The 27,429-nt window shown below is 36.6% G+C and overlaps 1 protein-coding gene across 1 annotated transcript; it reads left to right on the top strand.

The window, feature by feature from the left end:
• The first annotated feature begins 1,818 nt into the window (after positions 1-1,818).
• On the top strand, positions 1,819-15,221 carry LOC127075930 (GDSL esterase/lipase 5). Its single transcript, XM_051017451.1, has 5 exons — positions 1,819-2,128; positions 2,216-2,337; positions 14,083-14,295; positions 14,404-14,659; positions 14,799-15,221. The coding sequence occupies exons 1-5, from the start codon at positions 1,861-1,863 to the stop codon at positions 15,032-15,034; spliced, it is 1,095 nt and encodes a 364-aa protein (XP_050873408.1). The 5' UTR covers positions 1,819-1,860; the 3' UTR covers positions 15,035-15,221.
• The last annotated feature ends 12,208 nt before the right edge of the window (positions 15,222-27,429 follow it).

Raw genomic sequence — 27,429 nt, 5'->3', positions numbered from 1 at the left:
GACAAAATTAGGATATGACGACTGACACTAGCTTTGTAATGAAATATACAAAACTCGAGATTTAAGGGTCTTCCTTAATTCGAAAGAGATGTCAAACTTTGAAATCTTAATTGACCACTTTATCATCATCCAACCAAGTCCAGCCTGAAGAGTACCTACTTCAATGTTTGATTTGTCCATACTACTATGGAATGTGCTAGGAAGTAACACCTTAAACTTCCTTGATGCAACGACCAGTGCCAAGGAAATCTTCTTGATCTTCTAGTAATGGGTTTCATGGTCTGCTAGCGTCTTCGAGATGAAATATGTGAGATTCTGGTGGGTACCTACCTCCTTTACAAGGACGACACTTACCGCTTCGACAAAGACAAATAGATAGATGAACAAAGTCTTCTCTTACATCAGTATTGACATAAATGAAGGTTTGGGAGGTCGAGATTCAAATGGAAAATGTATGCTCACACTCCAACGTCCGTTTGAAATGTCATTATTTCCTCAAAAGTCTATAAAATCATAGTGTATGCTGGATTGATGAAGGTGAACGAGATGATTCTTCGGTCATTTAAGGACTCAGATTCTAACATGGTGTTACACGTGAAATGATTGTGATCTGTGTGTGGGTTAAGGCAGATCTTCCGTCATAAGGGTAAGATCTGATGCAGTGTTGTCTTGAAGCATTTGGATCGTTGATCGGACGTTAGGTGTGGGAACATTGTTACAAGGAACGACATATCACTTTGCTTTGGATCCAGACATTGTAGATGATTGCAGTAGGCAATATCAGAAAGGTAACCAGTGTCCAGAGTTTGGTAATCGAAGCGGTTGCACTGTTTGAAACAGTTACGGGGAGCAATTTCGACGACGCGGTGTAAAAGATCAAAGAATATGGTGGTAATTCGTGAAAATCGGAAGACAATTCCTATATAAGGCGCCAAAACTCTATGGTGGAATAGGAAATGAATAGTGTATGAATGATGACCAATTTTGAAAGGTCTTCTGACACAATGGTAGGTCTCTCCGGTTATCGAATATGGGGTACTTGCAAGGTTATCACTCCAACCTCAAAATCAATAAGCAAATGTAGTCGAACTTGCAAGTAGTTAATGAACTATACCTCAGGGTAACAAAGGATCGTCCTTATATAAGAATAATCGTAAGAATTGCCACGATAAATACAACGCAAGATACGAGATACTGTCGAATTTAGGTCAAGGATTGAGATGGATGCTAGTATATACTTCAATGCGGTGAATTACGTCTTTCATTAGATTGGACTTTCATAATAGGCCGGTCTTAGTGGGGCGCTCGTCTAACGCATAACAAAACCTAATTATGTTGTCCAAACTCTAAACTCCCATTTGGTCATACAACTAGAATTGTGATGTAAGTCTTCAAACTTTAAGTTGATGTTTTTGCAAGGTAAATAGTAAAAACACAACTTTCAAATTTTAATGCACGAATTTCAAATCTAGAATGTATAAAATAATTGCTAATGTCGCTTTAACAAATAAATATGATTAAATAATTACAAACGCTTAAATATTTTATCAGACCTATTACATTGCAATATGATTTTCTAACGAAATGAGTTGATTGTAATATTATTTTATCATTATATTAGTTGACAAAGTTATTAGATGGATAATATTTGCCACTTTGAAGTTTCAAAACAATCACAACGAAACTTCCAATAAAAAATTTAATTATTTTTTATTAGATTTGTCTCATAAGTCATACTCATGTGCTTATTGATTAAGAAATTGGATAGTTACACGCATTAAAGAATAGGATATATGATATATTTATATGATTATATATGCTGATAGAATGAGATTTGGATAATCATAAACTTAGATATCGATGGCCATCAAAAAATTCAACTTTTATTTTCTAATCTTCTTTCTAAGTTATGGCATGCTAATTCCAACACAGTCTCTTGGTAATATATGTTTACCAAAAGAACATGTTGCATTATTTGTCTTCGGAGATTCATTATTTGATGTTGGAAACAATAACTACATCAATACTACTACTGATAATCTAGCAAATTATTCACCATATGGTGAAACATTCTTCAAGTATCCAACTGGTAGATTTTCTGATGGACGTGTGATTCCAGATTTCATAGGTAATTAAGAAACAATATTAGTATTATTTGTTGGTTAATTATTAATTTAACGGTTTTCAACTTACATATTTTTTTTTATTATCGCAGCTGAGTATGCTAAGTTGCCGTTAATTCAACCATATCTATTTCCTGGTTCTCAAGATTATGTTAATGGAATCAATTTTGCATCAGCTGGTGCTGGAGCTTTAGTGGAAACCCATAAAGGACTAGTATGTTTTATTTTGCTAGTTTTAATGGTGTTGGAATTGTTTGATTCTGTTATATTGTTTAATAACTTTTCTGAAAACTCACTTTTGGACTACTACAAAACTCACTTTTGGATTATAGACCATGTGTCTACACATTTTTATGTTTACAAAATATTTGAGATATCTTAAATGGCATATAAAATACTTTTAAGTTTATGTAAAAATTATAGACATGATGTGATCTAGGAAGATTTTCTTCTTCTTTTCATTTTAGTGTTATTGATGATGATGATGTTAGTGAACTCTTATAGGACGTATTCTCGTAAGTTTATTTAGTGAAGTATCAATCTGCAAACAATCTGACAATCAAGTCAGTGACAACGGTAAATATGAGGTTTGGAATTTAGAATAACACATATATTTTATAGTGAGGTTTTAGGTTTCAGAGGCTCTAGAATTTTCTTTTAGGGACAATTGTCTTTGGAAAGAAGTGTCAGTAAATCATGCGAGTCCTAATTATCTGACGGTCTATAGAGACCAATCCGACGTGATCTCATACCTCTACGGTAAGACTACTTTATGACCTCTAGATTCTAGATCATTCTTTAAGGGATAGTTATATCATATGATAGATTTCAAAGGATCCAATAGCCTTTTTAATTTGATAAGCTTGGTTTTGTACTTGGTTAGGGCGTGACCACCTCGTGATCTACCACATCATATGAGACCTGGTGACCTGATACTAAAAGACATAATCATTGGTTCGGATCAAAACATTCCCCCCTAAGCCTCGGCCGACAGAGTTAGGTTATGGCTTGATTCAAAGTCCTTCAGATCATATCATTATTTCCTTGATGGTGGTTGGTATTGTCTTTCTTAATGGGACCTAACAAGATGATTATGATGAGGATCCTTACATTGTGCACTATAGACATCACTCATTTTCATTTTTTACTTATTAGAGACTCCTAACATCCAATCAAGGTACGTTGTTACTTCCTTTTTTGGTTATTTGTTGTTATTAAATTAGGGTTTATCCAGACTTTGCTTTTCTTTCTAATGTATCGACAACAACTTTAGATGTAAGTAGCACAAAGCCAGACATGTGTTGATTATCCTAGTAACCATAAATGTAATCATGTTTTTAAAGAGAGGTGGAGCCTTTCCGAATGGAACAACCTTCTTCCATTGATTTCTTTGTGAATCTCTCGTACTTTTAGCTAACGATTGTTGTTTGGACAACGATTCTTTAGGACATTCAATGGTGTTTTTCTATCGATACTCCGCTTGATCATTATGGTTTAATTGATAGAAATATTTCTAGTATTTCCCAACAAGCTCATTTGGGTGACGTACATAACTCCTCAAGGAGTCGAGATATTGTGATGGCTCTTTAGGTTGCGTATCATTTTGTTTGTAGATGGGATGTGTTATGTCAGCTTATCTCTTTGACACTTCCCTTCTTCCCTATGTAGATTATATTCATGGATGTAGCAGTTCTAGGGTGAGGCACATATTTAATGACTCCTACTAAAGTTGAGGCGTGATTATTACTTTATGAGGAATGAGACTATTTGCACTATTGTGTGGCATTTTTGCTTAATCCTCTTAGTAACCCTCTAAATTTCCCCTTCAAAGTTGTTGGATCTGACCCATTGCTACATTTTGCTCTAATTAGGTTGCCTTATAAATGAGCTTTTCTTCTTCCTTATTTCCTTTTTCTTCCTAGTTCATCTCATCTCTTAGACTTTCTTATTTCTTGTGTTCCTAATTTTGGAATCTTTTTTTGCTCCAAGCTTCATCTTTGCATTGGACTATCGTTCAATCAAATTCATACTATTTCTTTTCCTTTTGTTGGTGAATTTTTCCTATCTATCTTACTTCTTTTATCATTCATGTCGAATCATCCATTGTTGATCACTATTGTGAGTGTTTTACTGTTGCATTGTAGTTTACAAGAAATTCCAGTAAGAAATACTTATTTTTTATGAATGGTGGTGCAACCTTATGTACTAGTTGTATATCTCCATCTTCCAATGCGAGGGATGAAGATGGATATAATTTGTAGGAGTAGGAAAAACCCATAGGTTTTATCAGTTGCTAATTTTGCAGGTGTCAATCATTGGGGACTTCAATGGGCGCTTATAGGTCGTACCTACTACTAGGAATCACGAGTGTTATGGGGGACAAACTAGGTTTCATGACCCAATGAGCGGAGTGCATACTCATATTTTTGCTATCCTCTTGACATACCAACTCTGGGTCTCATAATGGAATTCTTACATTCTCACGTACACTTAGACTGTCTTTGGACATCGTCACATCCCCCTTTTCTTAGAATTAAGGGAACCCTCAAATTTGGTTGTGGATATTCCATTATTCGATGATCGTATTTGTGGCTGTTACTGCAATTTTTTGTTTATGATATACAATGTAGTGTTTTGGGAAATGGGACTCCTAGTTCCTCTTTGGACAATTTTTCAAAAGTCCCTGGTGTATCTTTATGTTTCTCCCTCTAAACAACATTTAACCTATTAGGCTTACATTAAGGGGGCTAATTTAAAAAGTGTCGGTGGAGTTTCCCACAATGTTGGTTAGGGGGATACTTTAAAAAGTGTCGTTGGAGTGTGATATGTGAAGTGGAAAATTAGTTTGGGTACGATTTATATTATCTAGACATAATTAGGGAGTTTGTTGATTCCTTGAATAGAGTAACTCATGTTGATGAGGGGCCGAGTGAAGTGATAATGGAAAAATCATTTTATAGATACCCAAGCCTTACTCATCGTCAGAAAGAAGAGGAATGTGTGTGAACCCTATATATTTAAAGGGTTACCACCTTCTATTCTGAATTAGGAAATATGTAACCTACTATTAACATCCTCTTTCCTTCAACATCCTCAAGTCTTTGTTCCCTAGTGTTAAATATTAATATGGACAGGGTTACTGATGTAGGCCCATGGGTCATGAAATCACCATGGTGGAATGTATCCCCTATGTTTCCAAGTTGGTAGCTTTGACTTGCTCAACATTTGTTACTGACGGGGAATTCTCCACATCCAAAGAAAAGCTTAATAGTGACCTTGCCAAAGCCCAATGTTATATATATGCATATGTTTTCCAGGTTGAGAACTTAAAGACCACCATCATAAAGAAAGATGCTAAGATTCTTTCTACCATTAGTTTGCATACAGATCATTGTAAAATGCATTAGAGTATTGAGGCCTGACAAAAAGAAGTGAAGGGTTTGAAGGACCAAATCAATTCTCTAAAGTATGAGAAAGTTATCTTAGAGTCATGTGGATATGATATCTTAGAGAGAGAGAGAGAGAGAAAAGTTCCCTAACTGTATTTGACAACTTGAATAAAAAATCAGGGTCCTTACTACAAAGAATGATAAAATAACAAAAGATACGAGGTCGTGATATCAGTCGTTGACGTCGGTCCCCAAAATTTTGATAAATTCATATCTCAAATAAGTTTTCTAAACCTTAGCGTCAAACTCTGAGCCAATAACATAGATTGTTTAAAAATGTTTAAAATGACATAATCATGTGATGTTTCAGATTATCTAGGGTTGTGGTGTATGTAACTATTACTCTTGTTCATCTTTTATTTTGTAGCCCATTTTGATGGGGCTGGAGTATATGTACCCAATCTCCCTATTTATCTTCGACTTTGACATTGTTGTGGGTTTATATTATGGATTTTTTATGTATGTATGAAGACCTTCTTTTGGAGGTTTTAATTTTCTTGATATTTATATTTTATGATTCATTTTTTCGTGTATCCTCTTGAAAAGGGCTTCCTATACCAAAGGGTGCCCTCTGTCTTCCTCCATTTTCTGACTTATTGCTTGAGGGAGGAAGTGAATATCAATGGGGAACTCTTCATCATATTGATGGTTAATCGAAAATAGAGGTTACCATACCATCTTTGGTGGTTAAGGTGTAAGCCTCATTCACCTTTCACTAGAAGAATAATGCCTCGTTATCACTGAATTTCCAAGGAATCACATTGTTGATTTATTTGAGCATGGACTATGCCTCTCGGGCTATGTTTATTTAGTGCATCGTCTTACTGTATTTCTTTGATATGAAAATATGGGTTTGATTTAACCTATGTACCTTTCATGTCGTGGTTTGAGTATTTTTCTTGGACGTGTGATTGGAATTAGATGGCTTAGGTACTTCTTTGCGATGGAAATAAATTGAACCAATTTTACGTGATCAAACATGAACATTTTTTTTAACTAACTCAAATAAAAACTGACTACATGTGTTATTTAAAAATAAGTTTGGCTTTTGTTATGGGTAGACTTTAAGATGATTTCTTGTCCCTGTCGAATCACCTGTAACTTTGTCTTCATTCATGGGGTTTTTTTTATTAGTGATCTTGTCTTTCCCATTTACATGCTAAACTTTCTTGTCTATTTTTCTATGATCCGTCGGTTCTTCTATGTTTTTATTCAACCTTTCCCTTACATTTGTTTCACATCCAGGGTTTTGGAAGGACCATGAATTCTCTTTGGACTACTGCAACCCTCTTATGCCTTATTCTTGTATAGCTTGGTGAAATGAGGAAACACACCCAACATGCTTCTAGGTTGGCCTTGACAATAACCTCATCCTTAATCTTGTGGTATTTCATTAGGACGGGAAAGCGAATAATGCAGTTGTACATTGATTATAATTGATGACTAAGAATTAGGTCTTGATTGTCTTACTCTCCTTCTTCGGCCCAAACGAAACTAGTAGCTCGACATATCCCCACAATTTTGTGGAAGACTCGTTGAAAGCCTAGAGGTTACAAGTACCATTATATGATGTCAAGAAGATCCTTTCCGCCCTATGTGGTAACTAAATTTTTGGATATGAAGATCCTTTCTGCCATACGGGGTCATTAAACCGCTGTATTTCCACAAAAACATCCTATCCACCTACGAGAAACTGCACTACAAAGATCTTTTCAAGTCTTGCCATGAAGAATCAACTGAGTCTCTTCTGAGGGAATCAACTAAGTCTCGTCAAGAATACTCGACTAAGTCTCGTATAAGGGACTCAACTAAGCCTTGTGAGGAAAACACAACTAAGTATCGCCTGAGGGACTCAACTAAGTCTCGTCAGGAAGACTCAACTAAGTATCCCTGAGGGACTCAACTAATATTCTTTATAAATAATCAACTAAGTATCATATAAGGGAGTCAATAAATCCTTTTTAGGAATACTCAACTAAGTCTCTCCTCAGGGACTCAACTAAGTCTCTCCTGAAGGAATTAACTAAGCCTCGTCAGGAATACTCAACTAAGTCTTCTATTAGGGACTCAACTAAGCCTCAATAGGAAAACTCAACTAAGTCTTACCTGGGGGACTCAACTAAGTCTTGTCAGGAAGGCTAAACTATGTCTCTCTTGAGGGACTCAACTAAATCTCGTCAGAAAGACTTAACTAAGTCTCGACTAAGGGAATCAACTAAGTCTCGTTAGGAAGACTCAACTAAGGCTCTTCTGAGGGACTTACTTAAACATTGCTCAAAAGGTTCATCTGAAGCCTTAAGATTCGAAGTTAAGAACAAAGCTTCGATTAGGATCATATGGAAAGTCTGGAGATGAGTAAGGGATTAAAACACTTCGGCTTCTATAAGCCCTTGTGCTTGAGGGACCGTGTAGTGGTATAATTGAAAGATATCAGTGAGGCACGAAGAAGGCATATGCTTCGCTCAACATTCTTTCCAAGGCTCCCTTTTATTGATTTGAGTGCCCCTGTTTTAGATAGGGCACACTTCCTTCAAATATGTCGCCAGAGTCCTTAGTGCCTTTGCTCTTAATGCGCGATTGTGCGTAAAAAGTGTATTGGGTCAACAAACATTATATAGGGGATCTTGGGATCTAATTAATCTCCTTGGATGTCAAGGAATCAATTACACATTCCCAGAGTGAGTGTTATATCCTAGGAAGACTTGGGTCTAGGACTAAGGGATTATAAATACCTCGATATTATGATAGACGAGGAGAAAGAATGACAACATAGAAAATACACATATACAAGAGCTTATAACACCATGTGAGCTATCTCTCAATCTCACAACTACCTTAAAGCATTTGACAACCCTTAATCACTAGGGGTTGTCACGCATTTGTACTTTTTAGCAAGTATAGTTATACACTCCACCCGAAATAGTGTATGCTACCAAAAGTTCATGTTCATCTTAATCCTCTGATCCACTTTTCTCCTTGGTGATAATTTTATCTAGAGTTATGTTCCTTATTTCTCCTTTTGTATTATGGTGGAAACCTTGATAAATTCCGTCTTTGTATCAGCTTCTCTCCATCACATCTTTTGGATGGACGCACTCCTTATTATTATGTTTGTTACTCCCATGGAAAGAATAATATCTTAACTTATCTAGGCCCACTCAATTCCATACTTTATTGGGGAACTCCACTCCTTTTACCATAATTCATTGTATGCACATTTTTGAAGAGTATTCTCTCTGGATGTGTTTAGAGGCATGCACTCCTTGTATCATAATGGAGGTGGTCCTTTAATGTATCTATCCGACATAATTGTTTCTAAATGTCTATGGTGACTCTCTCTATGGATCTTTTAACTTTCCTCTAGCATCTCCACATATTGAAGAACTTTTTTACTCTCGCAAGCAACTTGTTGAAGTTTCTAGGTTCTTTAGCAAACCTCTTTCTTTTTCTGAAGTTCATGACTTAGAAAATGTTTATTCGTTTTGTCTATGTCCTTATTTTTTTGGATTGCTATCAAATATTCCATGGATTTGGGATGCCTTTTCAAATCTTTGAAGTGGGTCTGGAAACATTTGTACAGTTTTCCCCAAGAGTTGATAGATTCAAGCCTTAGGATTTTAAGTCATGTCATCACTTGTCCTTCACTATGTGAATAAACAATTTGCATTTAGCCGACCCAATTTCTTCTTAGAAAGTGAAGATGATGTCCACGACTTCGACATGGTCATTAGGATTAGTAGTCCTGTCATATGCTCTTATCCCTAGGGGCTTCTAGAGGTAATTGTGAATAGGACAATTGTTGATTTGGGGATAAGATGCATTCCTTATTAGGAACTCATTTTCACTTTAAGATCTCTTTCTCGCATCTGAAAAATACGACATACGCGAGCGTTCGCGCGCTCGCTGAATGATCGAACATAGTCACCATCGAACTTTATTTATCTAAAGAATGAAAACGAAAATATCTACAAAATCCTAAAAAGAAAATGAAAATGGCAGTCCAACAAAATTCGGGTTCGGGAGTCGATTACGCAAGGGGGAGGTATTAGCACCCCTCACGTCCATTGTACTCAACGAGAACCATTTAGTTAAATTTGTGATTGAATTTTAGATTATGTTACTTTTTTCTTTGAGTGATCAAAATATTGAAAAAGAAAAAATAAAAAGGGTCGCAAAAAGGTTTTTATTAGGGTGCTTGACAAGATCACACTTGTCATTGGCGTTGAAGCCTGGTGGGTATGGAGGAAGAACATGATTCGGTTCCTTTGGCACTACCAGTTCGCTATTGATCAAATATGGCAGTATTTTACTGTATGGAAATGGCAAAGGATCAAACTATCTCTTTGTCCTTTGGATGTACCGGTGTTACTGCTGCGGAGCATACTGCCATTGGTATGGCTGTTACCGTGGAATCTGTTGTTGATACTGAGGGGGACCTCAATTTACAAGAGGATATTGACCCTGTGGAGAGAACCATATCTGATATGGAAGTCGAGAAGGCTGCCGACACTTAACAGCTAACACGTACGGGTACTGATAGTGAGGCATCAGAGCAGGAGACAATGGAGCTTGGTGAGTTTCCCATATTGCATCAATTTTATCCTCCCCTTCCTCTTAAGATTAGCTAAGGGATTCACTCTCACTAGCCTGGCTACTCGGGGCTTCATGGATTTTTCCTCTTCTGAGTATGGTCTCGATGTGTTCTCCAACTATCACCAGGTCAAAGAAGCTTGATGACACACTGCCTATCATCTTTTTGAGGTATGGGCCCTACAGGGTATCCATAAACATATCAATTAGTTCCCTACCCAACATTGGTGGTTGAACGCGAGCAACCAACTCTCTCCATTTTGGGTGTACTCTTTGAACGACTCATTACCCTTATGAGTAAGATTTTACAATTGAGTACGATTCGAAACCATACCAATGTTGTATTGGAAATGCTTCAGGAATGCATTTGCCAAGTATTTCCAAGTGTGGACGTGACTTCTCTCTAGCTGCATATATCATTCCAATGAAATCCCACTGAGACTGTCTTGAAAATAGTGAATGAGCAACTTGTCGTTGCGAGAGTACCCGACCATCTTCTGACAATACATTGTCAAATGAGTCTTTGGACAACTAATACCTTTGTACTTATATAAATCCGGTGTCTTGAACTTTTGAGGGATTACCACGTCCGACACTAAGCATAAGTCGAAAGCGTCGAGCCTATATGCATCATACTCTTATATGGATTTAAGCTTCTCTTCCAACACACGACATCTTCGGCAATCTCAACATTTTGTGGTCATTCAATATTCACCATTGGACTTTCCCTTTGGGGATTTGGTGTGGGGAATGCAAACCCATGATACTCAATAGCATCCTGAGGTGATGTATGCCCTTCTTGGACATTGGGATGCTCTTGTATAATAGGGTTCTCAATTGAGATCCGTATAGGGTGAGGTTGAGCAGGGACATTTACTTGAGATGGAATGAAATTATCAATGACTGCAGGTCGATGAATGTTGTTTTCTCTCTCTCTTTTTGCCAAAGCTATCATAGATTCCACAAGTTGGTATATCTTATTTTTCATTGAGTCAACATCTTCTCTTAGCGCAACATGGATTTCCCCCAACAGGTTCATGATCCTTTGAGGGTTGCTTCGAGTCCAATACGGGTGTCGGGAAATCAGATGCGGGTTATGGACAAAGGATAAAATGAGTTTTTTTTGTTTGGAAAAGTATGCATGCATGCTGATGAAATGAGGATGCATGACTTTTTAGTTTTTTTATATGTAAGGAAAATGCAATGTGATGCCACATATGGATGCAATGAAATGTCATGCGTGTGTAAGGATCCTGGGACAACATGAGTATTACAAAACACCTTGTAGGTAGACTTCCCTATAATGGATTGTCCTAAACTTCTTACCCATAAACCACTCAGAAGGTTGGCCTTAAGGTTTTTGGATAAGGTTATTAAAGTCACAGACGTTAATCGTATCAGCGTCCTGCAATGCACTAGCCGTTTTATGACGAGATTGACGAAAAGGTCTACTCTAGGCGGAGTCTTCATATTATCCATTCAAGGTGTGCACCTTGGGGGATAAAACTACGCAACTACAAAAGAAAAAAATGGTTCTAAGAGGGGGTTCCTAGAGTCATGGACCTTTTATAAATCAATATTATACGACATGCTAGCCATCTTATAATGAGATTCACGAAGAGGTCTACTCTAGGAGGAGTCTTCATGTTAGACATTCAAAAAGTGATGTTGTGAGGGTTGGTTCACCGACATTGATGGTGGATCGATGAGTTCATGGTTGTTGCTTCAACGTGATAGGGGGAAGATATGAATTATGTGAGTATGTTTCACGATGGACAAAATGAAGAAGAGAAAGTACAAGGTTGTTCTCTAGTGAGCTTCATGGCCGAAGTTGATGTGTGTGATGGAGGAATTTATGTTTTACGTGGTGGTTCTGGCGGTGAGTTTGCAGGTGGTACAACGAGTGGCTTGAGGGTAGTGTAAGGTTGAAGATCAGCGTGAATAGTATGGTGGGGGTGGTTTTAAGTGTGAGTTATAGTGGTTCTTAGGTGTTCCTTTTGGGGAGGAGAAGGGTACAGTATATCTGTTGAAAGAAGAAGATAAAAAAACCACTTTTGTATTCTTTTTTCTTTCGGTACAAATTGCTTCTACTTATTAGTTTCTTCTACATTGTTAATCTTTTAAAAAAATAAATTATTTATTTTTTTAAAAATTAAATATATATATATATATATATATATATATATATATATATATATATATATATATATATATATATATATATATATATATATATATATATATATATATATATATATATATATATATATATATATATATATATATATATATATATATTGACCCCACTACTCAAAATTCCTGGCTCCGTCCCTGTCTGGGTTGATGAGTTTTTTATGAAGATGAGAAGAAAAGATGTGTTATGGTTTGTGTGTAAGACGTCTGAATCACCTTTTTTTTTCCTCTAAGCTTTTTCTATTCTTTTTTGAGAGAGAGTATCTAGTGGTGGTAAGGGAGTTGTAGTCAGTGTATGGTTGTGTGGTACCGAGTCTTAAAAAAAAGAGATACGTGGATTATGATAAAGGTGATGAGTGGTGATATCCTATGTGTCCTCTGCGTTTTCTCATTCACTCTCTTTTTATTTATTTTCTATTTTTTTGTTATAGTTTTTACATGATGGATCCAAGGAAGAATGACGGTGACATGAAGAATGAGAGTGAGTGGTCCCCTTTTTGTTTTCAAAATGTGAAAGACTGATGCTAAATGGTGGGAAAAAGCCCGCCTTTTCCCTTCTTTTATTTTGCTATTTCAAATTGAAAGTGAGGGAGTCCAATGAGAAGGCGCCACGTGTAAATTGGTCAAAGAGGATTTTGTTTGTTGCTCCAACTAGCTACACGTCCCTTTTTTCTTTCTATTTTTCATTTTATTTTTATTTTGAAAGTTAAATGAGAGTGGATCCAAGTGAACTTTGATTGGTCACCGTTGATCATTTTGATCCAATGGTCAATGAGTTAAGCTCCAATTAGGGATTTCACAATTAAATATAATACCAAAAAAGTCCTTAGATAATTTTAGGATTAAAATTAAAATAAATTTCAAATATTTTATTAAAAATAGATAAAAATCAAATGATGGTTTATCTGTCTCTATTTATTTTCTCTTAACATTTTAACTAAAAAAAAATAATAAAAGGAATTAATATGAATAAAATTTGCGTGCGAAAATGCGTGAAAAAAAATGAACGCATTAAAATAATCTACGCAAAATAAAGTTCTGTAAAACAGAGAGTCGCAAATCAAATCTTGAAGTAAAAAGTATCTCGTATGAAAAGACTTAGACAAATCAAAATGTGACCACCCGAAGGCGCGAAAAATAAACCGAGCACATCAGGTTAAACTACACGTAACATAGATTAATGAAACAAATAGTTATAGTTACAAGTCAAAACCTGAAAAAATTGGTCATTGATTTTACGCACGATTAAGCAATCGATTCAACCGATTTGTTTGTAAAATCAAAATTTAATTCAAAGCAAAACAAAATAAAGTTGGATGCATGAAATTTTAAAATTCTCGGACAAAATTGGGGTATGACACTCTTTAAGAAAGACGAATAATTGTCATGGTATGAAGAAGAATGATTTTTCAAGTGAAGTCCCATGCTCCTTCGTGTGGGTGAAGTCGAATTCTGTCTTTGAGATTATTTAAGATAGACTACAACAAAATTGCATAAAATTTATCATAGTTAAATATGACCCATAACAGATTTGTCATATTTAAATTGACTAAGTATGGCCTTAGTTGTTTTGTCACAATTGGACCATATAACTAATCTATATAGGACCTCCACAATGTCTATTTTTATATTTTATATAGCATCACTAAATAAAATATTGAGTGAATAAATATAACATTAGTCTCACTTTATTAGAGTTTGATGATATGCTATTTTGATATTTGCAGGTGATAGATCTACATACTCAATTAAGTTATTTCAAGAATGTTAAAAAGATATTGAGAGAGAAACATGGAGATGAAGAGACCACATCTCTGCTAGCTAGGTCTATTTACTTGATTACCATCGGAAGCAATGATTATTTTGTAGAAAATTCCAGCATATATACTCATAAAAAATATGTATCCATGGTAGTTGGTAATATTACAACCGTGATCAAAGTATGTAAAACTTTTCTTCCTTATGTATTTTTTCATTATCAAAATACACTTAGTTATATACCATTCTAATTATTTATGTATTCAATTTAATTCGGTATTTAATTTCAGGGAATACATGAAATGGGAGGGAGGAAATTTGGGATTCTTAACCAACCATCTTTAGGTTGTTTTCCGATTATCAAGGCTGTTATAAATGGAACTAAAGATGCCTGCATACAAGAGTATTCATCACCTGCCAAATTACATAACACCGTGCTTTTTGTTGAACTTCAGAAGTTAGAGAAACAAATCAAAGGATTTAAATATTCATATTTTGACTTTTTTGACCTATCTTATGAAGTGATAAACAATCCTTTAAAATTTGGTAGGTAATTTTATATTCATACATATAATTAATTATAACTATATGAAGAGATTATATTATTTTATTATAATAATCGAATATGCAAAGTATTATTATATCAATGTAGTTTAATGTTGTTTCTTTATTTATTGATTGAAAGGTTTGAAAAAAGGTGGAGTTGCATGTTGTGGTAGTGGCCCTTACAAGGGATATTACAGTTGTGGAGGTAAAAGAGCAATCAAAGATTATGACTTGTGTGAGAATCCTTCTGAAAATGTGTTCTTTGATGCTATTCATCCTACTGAAAGTGCTAGTAAGATTATTTCCCAGTTCATGTGGAATGGAAATCAAAGTATCGTTGGCCCTTACAATCTCAAAACATTATTTGAAGGATAATTCAACCATGTGTATGTGTGAACACACGTGTGCAAGTGTATGCATGTCTGCAATGACACGTGTGCAACTAAATAAATAGACAACATAAATTTATTGGTGTTTTCTTGATGTGTAAATGTAAGAATATCCTATACAATGTGTCGTTTTCTTATTTGTTGATCAACCCATAATATTATTCCCTCCTCAATTCCTTTGTGTTTTTTCCATTAGATTGAATATGATATTAACATTATATTAAGTTATTGTTTTGGGGTAATGACTTATGATATTATTATATTATATGAGAAATGTATGATTGAAATATGATACAATTTATAAAAAAAAAGGTTTGAACCATTCAAAAAATACATACAAAATTAGAGACACCTTATCCATAAGTAGAAGCAAGTTCATACTCTTCAATATTTAATTTTCTTCAAAATATATGAATGATATTTAATGGAATAGGAGCCTTATACTTGAAGAGATGAAAGTTCACATACATAAAAGAGCCCTTGAGTTATTCTAATGTAACATCCACATGCAACTTTATCAACACTTACTCCCTTCACTATTTCAAGATTTTATGCAATGCGATATTTGCATCTTCTTAACACGAAACCATGAAATCTTGCATAAAAATGAGTATTATATTGATGCTCAATGTTCATGGTTATTTCTAAAATAATATCTTGATTGAACCAGTTTACAGCTTTAATATGGTGTAGACAACATCTCATTTTTTTTACAGAGATCTCTTATGATATTCTCTAACATACTTTTAAGTCTATAATATGCAAATTGAGCCATAATAAATATAAGTATAAAACTAAACTAAAAATAATAACTTCTATTTACAAAATAAATGTAAATATTTACTAAATAGTTACTTGTTTGTTGTTGTGTTACCTAATTGTATGACTTGGTTGGTTTATGCAACAACAACTTTTTTTTTTGTGACGACAACTATGTTTGATTAACATAATCAATAAAAATAGGGATGTAAACACATTCTTAACTCAAAATATTGCAAGTGCCTCTCATTCTCAACCACATGATTAGAATACATAATCTTACACCACAAATCCATTGATTCTTCTCTCTTCGGCTCAACAAGCAATTTGCATTTTGCCCTCAACATTTTTAACAAAGTGAAATGTACATAATAGGTTAACCGATGTAGGAAAAAAAACTTCAATTGCATTTAATAATGCAATGTTTCGATCAGTCACCATTATCTTGAAAATCAACTTCTCAAATACAAACAAATCCTTAAGATTCTCTAGTCTCCATATGAATCTGCCTTGTCATTCATATTTCAAGTAAAAAAACTCAACAGAAAGTCAATTTCGTTGAAATAACACCAATAATCTCAAATAGTAGGAGCCAATACATTTTAGTTTTGTACGTTCTGTAAGAACAAAAATTGTTCTACAACAGATTCCTTGATTTTGATGATAACAAAGGATGAAACCAAAAATGACACCCTAACGAAAAGTTTCTAAGTGTGCAGGATTCTAAAGAAAGAAGGAAGAAATCTGATGATGTCATCAGATACAAAACCAGATCAGATACAAATTATCAAATGATCAGAAGCATCTGAAGTGGAAACAAGTTCAAGAAAGTCTAACTCTGAGCATAACAGCAAAGTATCAGAAGCATCTGAACAAGAAGTAAGCTCTAGATAGTCTGACTCTAAACAACGCTATCTCTAAATTCCAGAAGTTATCAGCGCTGTCTGAAGAAACTATCTGAACTCAACATCAGAAGCAAGATTCCAAGATTCTCAGATACACGAAGACTCTGATCATGGAATTGCTAATTATGAAAGAGTAACGTTAAAGTCAAGTAAAGATTTGCAAATGGATTTCCTAAAACAGAAAGAGACGTTAATCTCCAATTTCAATAAAGAAGATACTATATGTGGTAAGTAGTCATTTCAAGGAGAGAAAGTTATCCTGCAGAAGCTATTTAAGTGATGGCGTAAATTCATTTTAATATCCATCAGTTTCAACTACCACCTCGCTGATCTATATAAAGAACTGCAAATCAACATTCAAGACACAACACATACAAGCAGAAAATATACTGAAACATCAACGCACAAGAAAACATTCTTGCTCTCTAAATCTTCACGAAGCTTTTGCTTATAACGTGAATCACTTTGTTCTTACTATTGTAATATTAGCTTATCTTAGAAGCACTCTAGATTACGTAAATCTTTCATCTATTGATTGTTGATTTCCTCAAGTGACTCTGTGTAGTCTGTATACTTGAGAGGACTAAGAGATTTTTCTCTTAGACGTTGTTTGTAATCTTTCAAGATTAGTGGATTAAGTCCTTGTTGAAGGCGAAATCACCTCGGTCGGGTGGACTGGAGTAGCTTTGTGTTATAAGCGAACCAGTATAAAATCCTTGTGTGATTTTCATTTTGAAAAGCGCTTATTTTTCAAACAATTCAAACCCCCCTTTCTTGTTTTTCTCACCTTCAATTGGTATCAGAGCTCCGGCTCTGTTATTGATTTTCTAATCAAACACTTAACAGTGTAGAGAGATCCAGTACGAGAAAAACTATGGCCCACACAAATGAAAAAGATAGTTACAATGCTAAGCCTCCTGTCTTTGATGGAGAGAAGTTTGATTACTGGAAAGATAGAATTGAAAGTTTCTTTCTAGGCTATGATGCTGAACTCTGGGACATTGTCACAGATGGATACAAACCTCCTGTCACAGAGGATGGAGCTGAAGTTCCCAGAAGTAAGATGTCAGAAGAACAGAAACGAGTTTTCAAGAATAATCTCAAGACCAGAACCATACTCCTAAATGCTATATCTTACAACGAGTATGAAAAGATCACCAACAGAGAAACAGCCAAAGACATACTTGACTCTCTAAGGATGACTCATGAAGGAAACTCTCAAGTCAAAGAGACAAAGGCTCTGGCACTTATCCAGAAATATGAAGCTTTCAAAATGGAAGATAACGAAGCCATAGAAGCAATGTTTTCTAGATTCCAAACTCTGATTGCAGGTCTCAAGGTTCTAGACAAAGGATACACAACTGCAGACCACGTCAAAAAGATAGTCAGAAGTCTGCCAAAGAAATGGAGACCCATGGTTACTGCTCTGAAGTTGTCAAAGGATCTGAACAATATCAGTCTTGAGGAACTTGTCAGTTCACTCAGAAGCCATGAGATAGAACTAGAGGAAGATGAGCCTCAGAAAAAGAACAAGTCCGTAGCGCTAAAGTCCAGATCTGAAAGACGGAAACCTGACAGAACCAAAGCTCTCCAGGCAGAAACTGAAGATACTGACGACTCTGAATCAGAAGACTCTGATGATGAAGAAGAGTTGTCCCTACTAACCAGAAGAGTTAAGCAACTCTGGAAAAAGAGGAACAACAACTTCAGAAGACCAAGACCCAGAGGGGATCGATCAGAGTCAACTTCAAAAGGTAAAGCTAACAAAGATATTACCTGTTATGAATGTAAAGAAACAAGTCATTACAGGAATGAATGCCCCAAGTTAAAGAAAGACAACTCTAGAAAAGAAAGCTTCAAGAAAAATACCTTCAGGACAAAGAAAGGACTGATGGCTACCTGGGATGATAGTGAATCTGGATCATCAGAATCTGACTCTGATGAACAGGCCAACGTGGCACTTATGGCTACCACATCCAGTAGCTCAGATGAAGAATCTGAAGAGGTATTCTCTGAACTTTCTCGATCTGATTTAGAATCATGCTTGTCAGAAACTCTTAGCTCTTATCAGAAATTAAAACAAAGAATTAAAAACATTAAAGGCTGTCTTAAAGCAAAATTTGAAGAATGTAGTGAACTTGAGATAACAATTCTAGCACAAGAAGATACAATCAGATCTTTAACGTTAGAAAGAGATGGAGCAAAAACAAAAAACTCAGAATTAGAAGAAGCGTTGTCTCAAGCACCACAAACTTCAAATAAAATAATTTATGAATATGAAGAAGCCTTTCAAGAATTTCTGAAAAATGGGATAGGTAGGAGTATTATGGCATCCATGATTTATGGAGTAAGTCAGAACAATAAAAAGGGAATTGGGTATGATCCTAAGGAAGATAAAACTTCTACCAGTAACCAACTTAAGTCTCCCTTTTCATATCACTATACACACACACAAGAACAAAAATTTAAAAATGCTAGAAAAACCAAAGTTATAAGAAACTCTGGGAAAACTAATCTGAAAGGACCCAAGAGATTCTGGGTACCAAAAGATAAGATTGTGTATGTTGCAGATATCCTATGCAGCAAAGTTCAGACACCAGTCATGGTACCTGGATTCTGGATGCTCGCGACACATGACGGGAAGAAAGTCTATGTTCCAAAGCCTGGAACTTAGAGATGCTGGATTCGTAGGTTTCGGAGGAGATCAGAAAGGAAGGATCAGAGGCTCCGGAACTATTGGTAATGGTACTCTTCCCTCTATATCTGATGTTCTTTACGTAGAAGGATTAATGCATAACTTGTTATCCATAAGTCAATTAAGTGATAACGGTTATGATGTAATCTTTAATCAAAAAACATGTAAAGCCATTAATCAGAACGATGGCTCTGTCCTTTTCACAGGCAAGAGGAAAAACAACATCTATAAAATTAATCTTTCTGATTTAAAAGAACAAAATGTTAAATGTCTGATGTCTGTTCATAAAGAGCAATGGGTGTGGCATAGACGCTTGGGCCACATTAGCATGAGGAAACTTTCTCAGCTAACTAAACTCGAGTTAGTCAGAGGCCTACCTAAACTGAAGTTTTCTTCAGATGCTCTGTGTGAAGCATGTCAGAAAGGAAAATTTTCAAAAACATCCTTTAAAAAGAAAAATGTTGTTTCTACCTCTAAGCCTCTGGAACTTCTTCACATTGACTTATTTGGTCCTGTGAAAACAGCATCAGTTAATGGAAAGAAGTATGGACTAGTCATTGTTGATGATTACAGTCGCTGGACATGGGTAAAATTCCTAAAGCACAAGAGTGAGTCTCACTCAGTATTCACTAGTTTCTGCTCCAAAGTGCAAAAAGAATTTGACTCTAAAATTATTAGAGTTAGAAGTGATCATGGTGGGGAATTTGAAAGCAAAGATTTTGAAGAATTATTTGACTCTAATGGAATATCCCATGATTTCTCCTGCCCTAGAACTCCACAACAAAATGGAGTTGTAGAGAGGAAGAATAGGACACTCCAAGAGATGGCCAGAACCATGATCAATGAAACTAATGTGGCAAAGCATTTTTGGGCAGAAGCTGTAAATACAGCGTGTTACATTCAGAATAGAATCTCTATAAGACCCATTCTGGAAAAGACTCCCTATGAACTGTGTAAAGGAAGAAAACCAAACATTTCATATTTTCATCCTTTTGGATGTTCTTGCTTTATTTTAAACTCTAAAGAACATCTGAACAAGTTTGATTCCAAAGAACAGAAAGGTATTATGTTAGGATACTCAGAACGCTCTAAAGGCTACAGAGTATACAACACAGAAACCAAAATTGTGGAAGAATCAATTCATGTCAGATTTGATGATAAGCTTGACCCTGAAAAGTCAAAGCTAGTTGAAGATTTTGCAGATTTAGAAATCACCCTTGCAGGTTCTGATAAAGCTCCAGAAGCAACTGTCACTCAGAACTCTGAAGAAATTAAAACCCCAGAAATCCCAAAGAAAGTTAAAAGTCGTATCAACGTATCTGAAGATTTGATTCTGGGAAACAAGGACGAACCTGTCAGAACCAGATCTACCTTCAGAACCTCTGAAGATACTCCTCTGGGACTAGTGTCTCTGATTGAGCCTATGTCCTGTGATGAAGCACTTCAAGATAACGACTGGGTTTCAGCCATGCAAGAAGAACTAGATCAATTCACAAAGAATGATGTCTGGGATCTTGTTCCAAAACCCAGAGGCACTCACGTTATTGGAACCAGATGGGTATTCAGAAACAAGCTGAATGAGAAAGGAGAAGTCGTCAGAAACAAAGCTCGACTGGTAGCTCAAGGTTATAGTCAACAAGAAGGTATTGATTATAATGAAACTTTTGCTCCAGTCGCAAGGTTAAAATCTATTCGTCTTCTTGTATCTTTTGCTATTAATCATTCTATTAAATTATATCAAATGGATGTCAAGAGTGCATTCCTTAATGGTTATATATCAGAAGAAGTGTATGTCAACCAACCTCCAGGTTTTGAAAATCCAAACTTTCCAGAACATGTTTTTAAACTTAAAAAATCTTTATATGGACTTAAACAAGCTCCCAGAGCTTGGTATGAACGTTTAAGCAATTTTCTTCTGGAACACAATTTTATCAGAGGGAAAGTTGACTCCACACTTTTCTGTAAGAACCTTAACAATGATCTCATGATATGCCAGATGTAACACCCCGATGAAATTAAGATAATTGTTTAAATTAAGTTAATATTTTATTTATTAATTTAATTGAATAATTAGAAAATTATTGGATTATTAATATTATTTTGGGATTATTGAATTATTATTATTATTGGAATAATAATATAATTTGGAAAATATATATAAGTTGGAATTTAGAAAAATCCCATTTTTGGTAAAAAGTTATTTTTCACGTGAAAAGGGAAAAGAGGCAGAAAGGGCAAAAAGCAAAAGAACGAAGGTTGAAGGAAGGGAAAGCTTGGAGCGCAGAGACTGCCGGATTTACTCAGGTAAGGGGGGTTTATCATCGTTTGATGGGTCTTATGGGATAGCATGTAATGGGTAGTGATGAACCTCTGAATTTGACTCTGATTGAAATGATATGTGATGAAATTGTGAAATATTGATGAAACGAAATTGGATGATAATTGATGAAATTGTAGGAACTAGATGTAGTAAGGTTAGCGATTGAGAAGTTGAATGTATCTGAGTTGTAATTGATAAAACGAACGAACGTGTATGAAAATTGGACTGTGAGAGGTTGGATCTGAAGGATCTCGTAGCAGAGAAAACCCATAGCAGACCTGGAAAACTGGATTCTGGTCATACGCGTATGGCACTAGGCGATACGCGTATGGGATGGCTTGAAAATGGGGGTTCTGGCGCTGGTACGCGCCATACGCGTGTGATACGCGTAATCCCTGGGGTGGTACGCGTATGGTGTAGGCTATACGCGTATGAGTGAAAGAGATGATGTTTTGAACGTGAAAGCGTCTCTGTTGGTACGCGTATGAGTATGTGGTACGCGTAGCATACGCGTATGGGCGTGGGCGATACGCGTATGGGATGGGCGAGGAAATGCGCCATACGCGTATGGGCATAGGTGATACGCGTATGGGCAGACTTGTGGTTTTCCTGAACAATGGTTGTGCAGTTTTTGGTTGTTTAGGCTGAGTGATGTACTTAGCTGAGGTATGATGTTGTAGGGATCATTTCCCGTTGTTTTGGATAGTATAGGTATTAGTAGAGTATGCTAATACTATGGTTGAGTATGCGGCATGATATGATATGCTTTTGTGATAAAATGTGTTGATGATGTGTGATGGTATGCATGATGCTGTGAATGTATCAGTTATGTATGCATTTGTGAATAGACTGTTGTATGGCTTAGAGTGTGAGCATATGTCTATTCTTGAGTTGTTGTTGTTGTTGCATTGCTAGGTGATTGGCATGCATATTATGGCCCATTTGGGGTGGTAGCTAATTCCCATGGTGAGGAATTAGTGAGTAAATCATTTTGATTGTTGTTGATGTTTGCATGCTAGGTGATTAGCGTGCATAGCATGGCCCATTTGGGGTGGTAGCTAATTCCCATGGTGAGGAATTAGTGAGTGAGTCACTATGTCTCAAACGAGTGGGACTAGTGAGCTTGGTAGCCGTGCCTGGGTTTGGACGGTGAGGTTGAACTATATGTTCACAAATAGTCGGTACCGCATGCATGGAGTCTCATTGCATAATATATGTATGGCGTGTAATATGAATGGATGTATTCCAATATTACACGTGTATTTGTGTTGGTATTGTTGTGTTGTTATTGAGTATGATGTTGAATTAATATGCTGTTCCTGAATGTGTGTTTTGATTAGGGTGATGAAGTGTGTTGAATCACTTAACATAACATGATATTTTATAATACTCATTATATTGATTGAGGAACTCACCCTTACAATTATTTTTCAGGTAACGAGAAATGAGTTGAGTAGAAGCTAATTATTGGAGTCTAGTGTAGTCTCCGTAGTGGGTCGTGCTCTGATAGATGTAACATCGGGATGGGTTGTCTTAACTTGTTCTGAATGTTTTATTGTTGGTTGAGAACCATTTTCCATGTAATGTTTTACATGATTGATTTGATTTATATCCGCTGTGTTTTATGCAATTGTTTAAGTTTTAAATTAATAAAAGAGCATGACCGTTACATTGTCGAAAAGTGTGAATATTCTGTGTGACACCCTTGAAGGGCATAATTACTCGGATGTTATATTTTAATATTTAATTAAATTATTGGGGTATTTTAGAAGGGTGTTACATTAGTGGTATCAGAGCATAGTCGGTCGAGTCGAGTCGTAATTATTCTGTTTCCCCTGTACGGTATAGGTGTTGTGTAACCTATCAGTACTCATTGTTTTAGTTGTTTGGGTTTCAGAATAGAGATGGCTGGAAGAGGTAGAGATGATGCTGCGATTGCTGAGGCTCTGGGTATGCTAGCTGGAGTACTTGGAGGAAATCTGAATGTTGTAGGAATGGGAGCTGCTCGTCAACTGAGTGAGTTCCAGAAGAACAATCCTCCAATGTTCAAGGGAGCATACGATCCAGATGGTGCTCAGAAGTGGTTGAAGGAGATTGAGAGGATCTTCCGAGTGACTGAGTGTGCCGATAACCAGAAGGTCAGGTTCGGTACGCATATGCTGTCAGAGGAAGCAGATGATTGGTGGGTTGCTACCCGCACTGAGTTGGAATCTGCTGGGAATGCTGAGATCACTTGGGCTGTGTTCAGAGAGAGATTCCTGAGGAAGTATTTTCCAGAGGATGTTAGAGGGAAGAAGGAGATAGAGTTCTTGGAATTGAAGCAGGGCAATCGGTCTGTTACTGAGTATGCTGCTAAGTTCACAGAGCTGTCAAAGTATTATACTCCCTATAATGAGGCTGCTGGAGAATTTTCGAAATGTGTGAAGTTTGAGAACGGGTTGCGTCCCGAGATCAAACAGGCTATTGGATATCAGCGGATTAGGGTGTTTTCTGACTTGGTTGACTGTTGCAGGATTTTTGAACAGGATTCCAAGGCTAGAGCAGAGAGCTATCAACAAAGGGTTGATAGGAAAGGTAAGAATCAGATTGATCGTGGAAAACCGTATGCAGCTGGCAAAGGTTTTCAGAGACAGAGTGGGATGAAGAGGCCTAGTGGGGGAGACTCTAGTGCTCCTGCTAAGTGTTATAGATGTGGTCAGGCTGGGCATCGTATCCATGAGTGTACCAGTAATGAGAAGAAATGTTTCAAGTGTGGAAAAGGTGGTCATTTGGCTGCAGACTGCCGGTTGAAGACTGTGACTTGTTTCAACTGTGGAGAGTTGGGTCATATCAGTCCACAGTGTCCTAAGCCGAAGAAAGAGAATCAGTCCGGAGGCAAGGTCTTTGCTTTATCAGGTTCCGAGACTTCTGCAGATGATCGTTTGATCCGAGGTACGTGTTATATTAATGGCTTTCCTCTTGTAGCTATTATTGACACCGGTGCTACTCATTCTTTTATATCTTTGGATTGTGCTGTGAAACTTAAGTTAGAGATATCTGAGATGCTTGGTAGTATGGTGATTGATACTCCTGCGAAGGGTTCAGTGACTACTACTTCAGCTTGTTTGAATTGTCCTTTGAGTATTTTTGGTAGAGACTTTGGGATGGACCTTGTGTGTCTTCCACTAGTACAGGTTGATGTTATTCTGGGTATGAACTGGTTGGTGTTTAACCGAGTCTATATCAACTGTTTTGATAAGACTGTGATTTTTCCTGAGATTGAGGAAGGAAAGGATTTGTTTCTATCAGCGAGGCAGGTGAATGAGGAAGTGGCAGATGGGGCAGAGTTGTTTATGCTATTAGCGACCTTGGAGGCTAAAGATAAACTGGCGATTGGTGATCTAGCCGTGGTATGTGATTTTCCTGATGTGTTTCCGGAAGAGGTGAATGAATTGCCGCCAGAGCGTGAAGTTGAGTTCTCGATTGATTTGGTACCTGGTACTAGACCGATATCGATGGCTCCGTACCGTATGTCTGCTGTTGAGTTAACTGAATTGAAGAGTCAGTTGGAAGATCTGTTGGATAAGAAATTTATTCGTCCGAGTGTGTCACCGTGGGGTGCACCAGTGTTGTTGGTTAAGAAGAAAGAAGGTACTATGAGGTTGTGTGTGGACTATAGGCAACTGAATAAAGTGACGATCAAGAATCGGTATCCTTTGCCGAGGATTGATGATTTGATGGATCAGTTGGTTGGTGCGAGTGTGTTCAGCAAGATAGATTTGAGATCTGGGTATCATCAGATACGTGTGAAAACTGAGGATATTCAGAAGACTGCTTTCAGAACAAGGTATGGACATTATGAGTATTCTGTGATGCCTTTTGGTGTGACTAATGCGCCTGGTGTATTTATGGAGTATATGAATAGGATTTTCCATCCGTATCTAGACCAGTTTGTTGTGGTGTTTATTGACGATATTTTGGTGTATTCGAAATCTGAAGAAGAGCATGCTGAGCATTTGAGAGTGGTTTTAGAAGTTCTCCGAGAAAAGAAGTTATTTGCTAAACTGTCCAAATGTGAATTTTGGTTAGAAGAGGTTAGTTTTCTTGGTCATGTGATTTCAAGAGGTGGTGTTGCTGTTGATCCTTCTAAGATAGAAGCGGTATCTAAGTGGGAAGCTCCGAAGTCTGTTGCTGAGATTCGAAGTTTTCTTGGTTTGGCTGGTTATTATAGGAAGTTCATTGAGGGATTTTCTAAGTTGGCGTTACCGTTGACGATGTTGACTAGAAAAGGGCAAGCGTTTGTTTGGGATTCGAAATGTGAAGAAGGTTTTCAAGAATTAAAGAGAAGGTTGACTACTGCTCCTATTCTGATATTACCGAGTTCGTCGGAATCATTTGAGGTTTACTGTGATGCTTCATTGTTGGGTTTGGGTGGTGTGTTGATGCAGAACAAGCAGGTTATAGCTTATGCTTCGAGGCAACTGAGAGTTCATGAAAGGAACTATCCGACACATGATTTAGAGTTGGCAGCTGTGGTTTTTGTTCTGAAGTTGTGGAGGCATTATTTGTACGGATCAAGATTTGAGGTTTTCAGTGATCATAAAAGTTTGAAGTATTTGTTTGACCAGAAAGAGCTAAATATGAGACAGAGGAGATGGTTAGAATTTCTGAAGGATTATGATTTTGGGTTGAATTACCATCCGGGTAAAGCAAACGTAGTAGCTGATGCATTGAGTCGGAAATCATTGCATATGTCTATGTTAATGGTTAAAGAGTTGGATTTAATTGAGCAGTTTAGAGATTTGAGTTTGGTGTGTGAGAGTACTCACAATAGTGTTAAATTGGGAATGCTGAAGTTGACGAGTAATATTTTGGATGAGATCAGAGAGGGTCAGAAATCCGATATGCTTTTGGTTGATAAGTTGACTTTAGTGAATCAAGGTCAAGGTGGTGAATTCAGAGTTGATGAGAATGGTGTTTTGAAATTTGGTAATCGGGTGTGTATTCCGGATGTTACCGAACTTAAGAAGAGTATCCTGGAGGAAGGACATCGTAGTGGCTTGAGTATTCATCCTGGAGCTACGAAAATGTATCATGATTTGAAAAAGTTATTTTGGTGGCCGGGAATGAAAAGAGAAATTGCGAGTTTTGTTTATTCCTGTTTGACTTGTCAGAAGTCGAAGATTGAGCATCAGAAGCCGTCTGGGCTAATGCAACCGTTGGCTATTCCAGAGTGGAAGTGGGATAGTATCAGTATGGATTTTGTTTCGGGTTTACCGAGGACAAGTAAGAATTTTGAAGCTATTTGGGTGATTGTGGATAGATTGACGAAGTCGGCTCATTTCATTCCGATCAGAATGGATTATCCGTTAGAAAGATTAGCCGAGTTGTATATTGAGAAGATCGTGAGTTTGCATGGTATTCCGTCGAGTATTGTTTCGGATAGAGATCCTAGATTTACATCGAAGTTCTGGGAAGGTTTGCAGAAGGCTTTGGGAACTAAGCTGAGATTGAGTTCTGCATATCATCCGCAGACTGATGGTCAGACTGAGAGGACGATTCAGTCATTAGAGGATCTTTTGAGAGCTTGTGTTTTGGAAAAGGGAGGTGCTTGGGATTGTTATTTGCCTTTGATTGAGTTTACCTACAACAATAGTTTTCATTCGAGCATTGGTATGGCACCGTTTGAAGCTTTGTATGGTAGGAGATGTCGGACACCTTTA

The sequence above is a fragment of the Lathyrus oleraceus genome, chromosome 4 (genome assembly GCF_024323335.1).
Source record: "Lathyrus oleraceus cultivar Zhongwan6 chromosome 4, CAAS_Psat_ZW6_1.0, whole genome shotgun sequence".
NCBI lineage: Eukaryota > Viridiplantae > Streptophyta > Magnoliopsida > Fabales > Fabaceae > Lathyrus > Lathyrus oleraceus.
This window is presented reverse-complemented; position numbering and strand designations above follow the sequence as displayed.

Bases quoted from the DNA above. Each gene is read 5' to 3' on its own strand.
- LOC127075930 (XM_051017451.1), top strand. From the start codon at position 1,861: ATGGCCATCAAAAAATTCAACTTTTATTTTCTAATCTTCTTTCTAAGT. The intron at 2,129-2,215 runs GTAATTAAGAAA...TTATTATCGCAG, and splicing joins TGTGATTCCAGATTTCATAG to CTGAGTATGCTAAGTTGCCG. The intron at 14,296-14,403 runs GTATGTAAAACT...ATTTAATTTCAG, and splicing joins ATATTACAACCGTGATCAAA to GGAATACATGAAATGGGAGG.